This window comes from Jaculus jaculus, chromosome 4 (genome assembly GCF_020740685.1).
Source record: "Jaculus jaculus isolate mJacJac1 chromosome 4, mJacJac1.mat.Y.cur, whole genome shotgun sequence".
NCBI classification, from domain to species: domain Eukaryota; kingdom Metazoa; phylum Chordata; class Mammalia; order Rodentia; family Dipodidae; genus Jaculus; species Jaculus jaculus.
In genome coordinates, this window is record NC_059105.1 from 60,129,272 (window position 1) to 60,140,562 (window position 11,291).

The window sequence follows — 11,291 nt, forward strand, 5'->3', positions numbered from 1 at the left end:
TGCATCCCTTTGTCCCCAGGGTGGGAGCCAAAGCTAAACCCCAGCAATCGCTGAAAACTCCCAAGAGTATTTAAAGACTTGCCTGAAGACATGGAACTCTTTGGTTTAAGATAAAGGGTTTTGATGCCTGCATTTAGAGTTATAGAATTTTAGTGCTAGAAGGGCTTAAAAATCATCCAATCAAATCTCAATTTACAGTTGAGGAAACTGATGCCAAAAGACTTGACGTTGCTTTCCAAAACTGACAGAAACTAATGGCAGGCAGCCTAGGTCTGAATTTTCAGCCTGGTGTGTTTTCTATGAGACTAAAGGGGATCTCCGAGGGACGAGCGCACCAAGCTGTTTTTAATGACACTGGAGATGTCCATGAAACCTTCCCCTTCTGTGTACTCTTGTTAGCATGAGGTTCAGTGGAGCAACACCATGCATATGCCTTTAGTTCAGTGGAATTTCTTATCAGACTGGGGGACAATCCCTGGGATCTCCTCTGCTAATCCTTATCATGGATCAGATCAGAGGAAGACAGGCACAGATACTGAAAAAATCAGGAGAGATCAAAATATTTTCTTCTACCTGCCTGTTTTCTTCTTCAACTTTGTCTTTTCAAGTGTCCTGAGGCATCAAGTCACTTCTTACCTGCCCGGGAAGCCTCTTGGGGTCTTCTCCAGAAATGCCTTTCATAGACCAAATCTTTCTTTGCCTAATATCTTTGTTTTATACTAGTACGTCTACCTATTCTAGAGTAAGAATACTCCCAGTGGTGATATTCTGGAATGTCAAGTGCTGTGGTATTCCTTTGCACTTACTCTGTGTGTTCCTCCTCAAGCAGTATACTTGGAAGACTGATTTTGCCCACTAGGGACAATGATGCATTATGGTCCCTTCCAGATCCTGTGTCTGCCTCTGTGAGATGACTGTAAACTCAAGTCCTTGGGTGGGAATTCAAGTTCAATAGTCATGGTGGAGATAAGACTTGAGGCTGTATATTTTTCATTAACAATTCAGTTGATCATGAGGTCTGAAAGTAGGTGAGATCTCTAGAGAAAAACTATTGTTACAGTCAGGTGTCTCTTTTCTGGTAGAAATCACCCAACCAAGAGCAGCTTTGGGGGAAAAAAAGGTTTATTTTGGCTTATAAGCTAAAATGGGAGCTCCATGATGGCAGGAAAAATGAGCATAGAGTGGACATCATCCCCTGGCCAACATCAGATGGACAACAGGGGAGTGTGCCAAACACTGGCATGGGAAAACTGGCTATAACACCCATAAGTCTACCCCCAACAATACACTGCCTCCAGAAGGCATTAATTCCAAATTCTCCATCAGCTGGGAACCTAGCATTCAGAATACCTAAGTTTATGGGGGACACCTGAATCAAACCACCACAAGTACTAAAGAATATTATATTAAGAATAAGTAGTAATTAAAGGCCAGCTCATAGATCATTCACATGTGTAGAAAGTGGTAATCAGCAAAACACACAAAGACCAGTAAGGACATAATAGAAACAAACGTAGCATGGAGTTATGTTCTGGTGACCTAAACTATCTTTAGATCAGTGTTTATCAGCCATTTTGCCAGAAGTCATTAGAATGATACAAATACATCTTATACCAAAGAGGATCACATGCTCGAAAAATAGAAAAAACTATGTGCTATATGTGAAGGCTTAGATATATTTTCTTACATCTTAGTGTGTTGTAGACATATGACTAGAAATTTTCACAATGACTTAAGAACTGTATTCTTTTTGGGGGGGCGGTTTCCAAGGTAGGGTCTTACTCTAATTCAGGCTGACCTGGATTTTACTATGTAGTCTCAGGGTGGCCTCAAACTCACAGTGATCCTCCTACCTCTGCCTCCCGAGTTCTGGGATTAAAGGTGTGCACCACCACACCTGTCTTTTAAGAACTATATTCTTATTTACGTTTTGTGAATAAAGGTGGAAATGCCAAGAGCCAAATGGACAGAGTTGGAAAAAATTTACATTGAACTCCCCTTAGTTAGCTTGCTGTGATAACTACTTAATAGGTACTTCTAGATTAGTGTCCTAGGAATAATTTACTGTGACTTTAGAGTCATTTGGTAAACATACTCATGGTATCCCCCTCAAGATAAGTGAAAATAATTATGAACTGAGTGAGGGTTTGGATAGTTGATAATTACCCAGGAGTATTAAGTAGTCCATCAATGTCAACTTGGAAGACAGTTTGCCTTTCGGAGATACTTAGCCTTTTATTAAACTCTGTAGTAGTCTACATTTTTATTAATGGTATTAATGAACAAAAGAGATGGAAAATTTTAGTTGACTAAAAGGTCAGTAGGAATCAATGCTTTCATGTGATTCTCATAAAAACAAATAAAAAACTTATACAATTTTTTAGTAAACTAAATCATATGGATCAATGAGATGTTGATTCTAATTAATATTCTCCATCTAGAGAGAAAATAGAGTCTAAAATCAAGCAAAGAAAATCAGTTAATAAGTTGAAATGCTTCCAAAACATATTTGAGGAAATGCACCCTTTTATTATTAGTAGAAATTATTTTCTATGAAAAGTATGTGTTTATTTCTGGAATTACAAGAAGTAAAAATAGGGCTGGAGAGATTGCTTAGTGGTTAGAAGAAGCACTTGCTTGCAATGTCTGATAGCCAGGGCTCAATTCCCCAACACTCATGTAAAGCCAGATACACAAAGGAGCACATGCATCTGGAGATTACAGTGACAGGAGGCCCTGGCATGCCCATTCTCTTCCTCTCTCTTTCTCTCTCCCCTTCTTTCTGTCTCTCAAATAAGTAGATAAGATATGTTTTAAAAGAAATGAAAATAGCCGGGTGTAGTGGTGCACACCTTTAATCCCAGCACTTGGGAGGCAGAGGTAGGAGGATCGCTGTGAGTTCAAGGCCACCCTGAGACTCCATAGTGAATTCCAGGTCAGCCTGGGCTAGAGTGAGACCTTACCTTGAAAAACCAAAAAAAAAAAAAAAAAGAAAATATACTATCCTTCAATTCCCTTCTTATAATTGATAACAACTGAAAGTAAGGTAGAGAAATTGGCAACCCATAACCAATAAAAGCTGGGTTGGAAGGCACGGCTTGTACTTGCCTGCTGGGTTTCCTAAAACTTTGCACCTGGTGTAGATAGAGTTGCCTACTCAGCCACTATGACATACAGCTAGACTCCCACAGGTTTTCCCTCCTGGGCTGCTATGCCCTAGAACCAAGAAGCACAACCAATTGTGAAAGGCATATCCATAGGGATACCCTAAGAGGCAAAGCTGGGCATGTTCACTTCCTTCATCTATGCTCTCGCATGGGTCAACCCATTCCTCCACATTTGGGATTAAGGAAGCATGAGACTGGCTTGGAGTTTTATTCAAGTTTTCCCCTTGACCTTGTTGTAAATTTTCAGAAACTTTGAAAACATTATTCTTCTGTGAAGAGATAGAGGATACCAGAAAAAGTCACCGTTTGCCCTGAGATGGCCTGCAGATCAACAAGGTTCCTATCATGGTGCTTGTAGCTCTGAAGGTCACCATGCTGATGAAAGTTCAAGAAGTATAGATGTGATGTTTAGTGCAAAGAGGGTTAGAGGATATGGAGGCCAGTTTCCAAGTAAGCAAGGATCTAATAAGACAGAAGGCAGCTGTACTTCCTCTGTGTAGCAGGACAGAAACAGACCCACCAGAAGACAATGCAAAAAGGCATGGTGTTGCTACACTCAGAAAGAGAGTCTTAACCATGGTGAAGCATAAAATTCACTAAGAAAGCACCCTTTCAGACAAAGTATTTTAACAAATGCAGACAAAATGTGGTATAGAAGACTCTTGGATTTAATAAGCAGTTACATTAAGGTCTCTATGAGAAGGAAATATGCATCCTACTTTTAGGAAGAGAGTAAGAGAAAGGCATGCTATGCTGCTATAGAAGAACCGACAGAGAGCTGGGCATGGTAGTGCATGCCTTTAATCCCAGCACTTGTGAAGCAGAGGTAAGAGGATCTCTGCGAGTTTGAGGCCACCCTGAGAATACAGAGTGAATTCCAGGCCAGCCTGTGTGAGACTGAGACCCTACCTTAAACAAACAAACAAACAAACAAAACAACAACAAAAGAACTGGAAGTAGGAGGAGTATTCCCTAGTGCTCTGGGATGTGTGTTTGGTTCCCAAGTTGATTTTTAAATTATTATTTTTATTGTTTACAGAGAGAGAGAGTTGGAGCTTCAGGGCCTCAGCCAGTGCAACCAAACTCCAGATGCTTACACCATCTAGTGGGCTTGTGGGACCTTGTACTTGTCTCGTCTTTGTGCATTTGACTAATGTGGTATCTGGAGAGTTGAACATGGGTCCTGAGGCTTTGCAGGCAAGCACTAAGCACTAAGCCATCTCTCCAGGCCCTAAGTTGAGTATTAAATGAGAAGGACTTTCAAGAACTGAATTCTAGAGTCATAACTTAAAACTTCCATTAAATGACTAAAAGAAACCACTTTCCTATTATGTTTTATATGATGTGAGGTCATGCCTGTGACAGCAGAAAAATCTTTCTACTTTCCCACCTGAAAACACATTTATTTCCTCAAGAATCACTTTTAAAGTGTATGTCAAGGACAGTAACTATAGGCTTAAATAAGGAGCTCATAATCAGGGGCTAGAGGGATTGCTTAGTGGTTAGGTATTTGCCTGCAAAGCCAAAGGACCCAGGTTCTATCCCCCAAGACCCATGTTAGCAAGATGCACAAGGGGGTGTATGCCTCTGGAGTTCGTTTTCAGTGGCTGGAGGCCCTGGTATACCCATTCTCTCTCTCCCTTTCTCTATCAAATAAATAAATAATAATAAATATATAATCAGGGCAAGTCTTGACTTCGTTATGACCATGTGGAACAGGACAAAACCCCATGACATGCCAGTTGAGTTAAAAACACACTCTGAATGCTACAAAAGGGCACTGAAAGTAGATAGAAAATCTATAGACTGAGGTAGATGAGGTCACTTGCAGCTTCATTGTCCTTTCCACCTATGCCAGAGATGGACGTGTGTTAATGGGGACAGACTAGGACGGTGTAAGCAGAAGAGTAGAGAGTAGCTTTTCCCCTGTGTCTTGGCCCACTCCTGTGACATGTAACTGTGTCATTAATATCACTCTCCTCTGCTTGCCTGCAAAGTCTAAGGACCTAGATTTGATTTCCCAGTACCCATGTAAGACAAATGCACATGGTGGAATGAATATCTAGAGTTCATTTGCAGTGGCTAGAGACCCTGGTGTACCCAATTTCTCTCCCTCCCACCTTTTTCTCTCTCTCAAATAAAATAAATTATTTAAAAAATTACCCTCCTCCTCATGGGGCTCAAATCTACATGTGGAGACTGTGCCTACTTTCACTCACCATTTTATCCCCCATTGCCTAGCAGCACGTCAGGCATACAACTAGGTAGTCAATAGAATTTTTTTTCAACATAAGACTAAAACTAAGATCAGTAAGAAAATAGAGTCGGAGCTGGGTGTGGTGGTGTATGCCTTTAATCCCAGCACTTAGGAGGCAGAGGTAGGAGGATTCCTGTGAGTTCGAGGCCACCCTGAGACTACATAGTAAATTCCAGGTCAGCCTGAGCTAGACTAAGACCCTACATCAAAAAAAAAAAAAAAAAAAAAGGAATAAGAAAATAGAGAGAGTAAGAATGGCTTTCTCTATATGAGGCCTCTAGACTACTCTTATGGCTGTCAGGAGCTGGAGTGAGAGGAAGAGTTAGGAATTACTACTTGTTGAGTACTGAGTTTCAGTTTGGGAACATGGAAAAAGTCCCGGTAGTGGTGATCACACAACAATATGAATATACTGAAAGCCAAAGAACTGTGTGTTTAAAAATGGTAAAAGAAAAAAAAAATCTGCTGTGTATATTCTATAATTTAAACCTGAAGAATGGCTTTCTTGAGAGAGAAGAAGGTGTAATTCTGGAAAGGTCTTGAGGGAACTGTTCCCAAAGGGTCTGTGATGTTCAGAAGCTATGTGATCACCCAGTAGCCAGACAAGCAGACAGAAGCAGGATGTGCTGGTTGAGTAAGCGTCTCATATAGATGAAAACTGGATCCAGTCCATCTCCTGCAACCGCAGATGCGTACTAGGCTTTGTTGCTCCTGTTTCGCAAGGCCTATCACATTTCACTCTGAGATTTGAGGACAGTTTGGTAGCTCTGTGTCATGGGATGGGACTGCTCCCAAATTAATCTCAAGTTCCATGGGCCTTATGCCAGCTGCCTAAACCTTAACTCACTATAGGTTCTCTCTGGTGGTCCATGTCACTGTGTGTGTCACTGTGGTGGGATCGTGGGAAAGAACCTTATTTAAATAACAACATTTTGGGTTTTTCTTCTTTGAAGGGGCAGGCCCAGGGAGCAGACATCTTGGTGGTCAATGGAAAAGGCCAAGATGGCCTTCCGCAGGAGACAGAACCGCTCTCCTCTGCCAAAGAAGATGGTGCCCAGGGTGTGATTCTCCCCGAAGACATGCTATCTGGAGATGACGCTGAGTGTGTCTCCCCTGACGACATCTCCTTACCTCCCCTCCCAGGAAGCCCCGAGTCACCCCTGGCACCTTCAGACATGGAGGTGGAGGAGCCTCCCAGCTCCAGGGCTCTCACTCTTCAAGTCAGCCGCTGCAAGATGCAGATGGAGTCTGGTGGCCCAGGGGAGGCCCAGGAGTCTGCACTTCCTCCACCTCTTGCTTTTGCTGATGTGCGCAATGATAAGAAAGACATTCCTAGTCATTCTGAGAGGCCCTATTCCCAGTTCAAAGCGGAGTCATCATTCACCTCCAGTGGCGTGGTAGAAAAGAGCACGGCACTGTACATCAGCGTTAAACAGCCTGAGAGCATGCCCCGTGACGTGCACGAGCGCGCTTTTCAGCAGCACGCCCAGCCCCAGGAAGGCTTGCTAGAACCCCAGGAGAAAATGCATGCTGATTCTAATGTCACTAAAACCCAGGACAGGCTGCATGCTGCCCCTGACGTCTGCCTGGGTCTCGGCTCTCCATCAGACACCAGATCAGGCCACCCGAGGCAGACGGGTCCCAGGGGAGAGATAAAAAGCATGCCCGCAAAGAACAGTGTGGTCAGCCTAGCTGGCCAGGCACCTCATTTCTCCAGGCTCCTGTCCAATGTCACTGTCATGGAAGGTTCTCCGGTGACTTTGGAAGTCGAAGTAACAGGATTTCCAGAGCCTACACTCACATGGTGGGTAGCTTATAATGACAAGCCATAGAGAGAAATAAAGAGACCCACTGACCATATCTTCCTGTGTGACTAACTTCAAGGTTTAGGGCCTGCTGACTAACACTAGGTGAGGCTGCCGCTTGCATGATTGGATCTCATAGCAAAGCCCTGCCCTCATTTCAGCAAGAGCATTTTAACACCCTTAGGAAAGAAAAGTAACCACCCAGAATAATAATTTAACATACTCTAAAGACATGGTGTTGATTCTGCTTGTTTTTGTTCTTTCCATTTAACATTCCTCATCTCTAAAAATTAGGACTCTAAATACTTTCCCTGTTTCACAATCAGCATATTTTCTTGGTTTAACACCCTTCATGCAATTAAAAAGGCCAAGAATTTGGGGTTCTTTTCCTTTCCTTTGATTTACTTATTTCATCTTTCCCTCTTTCTTGTAGAGCCATACATGCCACCAATGTACTATTTATTTGTCTGTCTTACCAAGATTCCTTTTAATAAATTTCTGCAGTGTGAGAGGTGGAATAAAATATTTCTTTTACTGTTACTTCAGGTCATGGGCAATGAACTCATTTTTAAAAGCTGGAGTAATATCTGAGCTGTAAACATGATTTTACTCCAGAGGCATAACTTTGCAACCTATTTGTTCTAGTGAAAATAAAGTGTACATTATCTCTTTCAAACCACCTACTGTTAATAGCAGATGTACTTTCACAACATGTGGTTTACTTTTAAGGCTTTAGAAATTTTTCATCCTTAAGAAATTTATTCGAAGATAAACTGAAAAATATGTGGCAGTGAGTTAGCCCTTACAAACTAAGTGCACAGGATTTGAACTTGATAGGATAGTTCAGTAGAAGTTAAAGTAAGATATGATTTTTGTGCTGTCTTTTTTCCAGTACTTTAAGTGTGAACCCATGACCCAAAGACATAGGAGAACTTTGGCTCTCAAGTTAGTAAGAGAAACTGCATTTGTCTACAGTGCAGTCATGAGTGCTTTGGGCTTTGTTAATTTTTTAAACTGCATGTTTTTTACAAATCAAGAATTTTGTATTTATGAACTTCCAGAGATATTTATTTCATTATTAAATATGAGTTCACCCCAAAGAATACTGTCTTCTGGGGTGTTTCTTGGGTTTAAATGTGTTCAATGTGCCAGCAAAGTGCACAGTGTTGAAGAACCCTTGAAAATTGTGGGGGAAAAATCACTTCACTGTCAGATTTATAAAGTTGTGCTTGGTGAACAACTGATAAGCTGTCAGGAGGCATGCATTCTTAAGACACTCTGAAAATGGAAAATTATCTGTTTTTTTTTTAAATCAGTCCTTGCATGGAAGTAAGTGCAAATAAATTTAAAAAAATACAAAATATACAAAACTAAAAAATTACTTGGCATCTAAAAAGATCCAGGTAAATGTTCATTCACTAGGAAGCTTTTAGAACTGGGGCATGCATAGCCAACATTCAACTGCATGAATTCTTTCAATAACGAGAAGTCTTCTAATGAAATTAATACACACACACACACACACACACACACACACACACAGCAAGTGAAATCACTTCAGCAGGAAATAATGCAAGTTCCTTCCTTAACATGGCACATTTGTCTCCCTGGGAGGACCTGGTGGCATGAATATGCAAGACGGATGAGCCCCACTTGTGTATAGATTCTAGGGGTTGTCATCACAGCTGCTGAACCATAGCAACAGGAAAGAAGAATCAGACTCTATGTGAAGATAGATTTCACACTCTATGTGGATAACTGTTGCCATGAGCAAATGTGACCCAGTATGACCAGATGGTCTGGTACTTTTTAATAGCTGAATATCTAAATTTTTATGTCTATGATTCCAATAGTTAAATGTTGTCAAAGAATTTAATGTTTCAAAATCATGACCTGACTCAATCAAAGGAGTTCTTTGGCCACCAGCTACCAACCTTTTTTTTTTTTTAATTTTTTATTTATTTATTTGAGAGCAACAGACACAGAGAGAAAGACAGATAGAGGGAGAGAGAAAGAATGGGCGCGCCAGGGCTTCCAGCCTCTGCAAACGAACTCCAGACGTGTGCGCCCCCTTGTGCATCTGGCTAAAGTGGGACCTGGGGAACCGAGCCTCGAACTGGGGTCCTTAGGCTTCACAGGCAAGCGTTTAACCGCTAAGCCATCTCTCCAGCCCCCAACCTTTGATTGAAAGACAATCTCCCTAGCATCCACACAGATTCCTGATACAACTAGGGAACTTTGCAGTGGGAAGGGGCCTGTTTGGGATAACCTTAGGACATAACATGTGAGCGATGTGAACAAGCAGTGGTCCTGATGTTGAAAACTGACTCTCTGCTTCAGGTACAAGGAGGGCCAGAGATTGCCTGCAGACGGACACTTACAGGTTTTATGCAAGGAGACAAAGCATTCGGTGTTCATTCCGAAGGTCTGTGAGGCAGACGCAGGCCTCTATGTGGCTCAGGCCCAAAACTCTAGTGGCACCCTGTCTTCCAAGGGCATCCTCCATGTAACAGGTAACCACAGGCCACCAATCACAAGAATAAACTGGATTATGCTGTGTGTCATCTATGTCAGTGTGTCCCTAATGTACTGGCTGCTTTCACAGTAACAGTTGTGTTGGCATCGATGGACATTTTTATGAATCTAAAGGACAATATAATTGCTTATTTCCCCTCATCTCCCATAAGGCATTTCGCAGAAGATTAGATCCACTCTGATCATTTTGTTTGCTTGTATACTACTGTCAAGAGAAATGACTGAATTTTCTTTAGTGACTAATGTATTGGAGGGGCTTTATAAATTATGTGTAGCATGTTAGGATATATGTTTGTACAATAGAAGATATGTGTTCCATATCATATGTGACAAAATTATGCTCATTCTTTCCTAAATTAAGGACATGTAAATGTCCACATCAGCAGAGAGGTAGGAGCTAGTTTCCAAATGCAATTGCTTAATAATTTATTTTATTAATGTACACCCATACATCTCTTTCTAAGGCACAGCAGTAGAAATACTGAGCTGAAGTTATGATTTTTACACTGTTTTAGTCATGTGTTAATCATGTGTGTGTTGTGTGTGTGTGTCTACATCTCAGTTACTGAAACATATTCTATGTAGTTTCAACACAGACTACATTCCTGAGAATGAACATGTCACTGTAAGTCACCATTCCTCATGGTGATCTCATGGGCTCAACACTGGAGAATAGACATGTCATCTGCCTTTAGGGGAGTTTCAGCCTTTCATTCATTCTGTCTGTGGCATAGCAAGTTGGATGACAGGCTGCAGGATGGACCAACATTCTGCCTGTCATTCCTCTGCTGTGTATTAGGCATCCATGTCTCCAACTGTAGTCAGGGCCTCCTGCTTCCAACGCTGATGCTGCTAGTGAGCGCTTTTATAGCTGATGGCAAGACATAGCATTGCTTCATTTTCCTGTCTATACCATCCCTTCTACCTCTTTGGCAATTGAGAATTTTCATGCTGTGTCTTGTGAGGATGCGGACAGTGGAACATGAAAGACCATTACTTGTTTAGTGTAATTTGTCATCATACTGGGCTGCTGCCCATGTGTCTCTTTCAGATGATGTTCCTTTAGACTATTAAATTCAAGCAGTGCTGTTGGTATGTGATGCCCAGCTACTCCCTTGTGGGGGGCAACAATGTTCCATGAATCAAAGTTTAACTTCTTTTCTAGCTTCTTAAGACTACATCTTTTCAAGTGAGATCCTTTAACCGCTGAGCCATCTCTTCAGTGTTATATACATCTTTTCAAAGACTTGACATTGAACTCAAGAGGACACGTTTAGTATGTTTTAGGGAAAAAGTTTGTACTAAGATAGTATAAGATAAAGTTTTGTCTTTTTAAATAATTATCACTGTAATATTGAAAATGTCCTATGACTTTATGAAATGAAATATTCACAAAAGAGATCATCCTTTTGGTTCCTTTAAAAAATAGGAATAAGCATTTGTTTTCATATTTTAAGCAGAGATTGTTATGTTAGGGCAAAAAAGCTTAAGCTGAACAGAGTCATTTATTACAGATTTTTGATGAAG

The 11,291-nt window shown here is 41.3% G+C and overlaps 1 protein-coding gene across 1 annotated transcript in view; it reads left to right on the plus strand.

Annotated features, from left to right (window-relative positions):
* Ccdc141 (coiled-coil domain containing 141) overlaps positions 1-11,291 on the plus strand; it is a 197,855-nt gene extending 186,564 nt beyond the window's left edge. The window contains exons 23-24 of the mRNA XM_004660290.2: positions 6,378-7,228; positions 9,570-11,291. Of these exons, the coding sequence (XP_004660347.2) occupies positions 6,378-7,228; positions 9,570-9,837 (1,119 nt within the window). The 3' untranslated portion in view covers positions 9,838-11,291. The remainder of the gene's footprint in view (positions 1-6,377; positions 7,229-9,569) is intronic.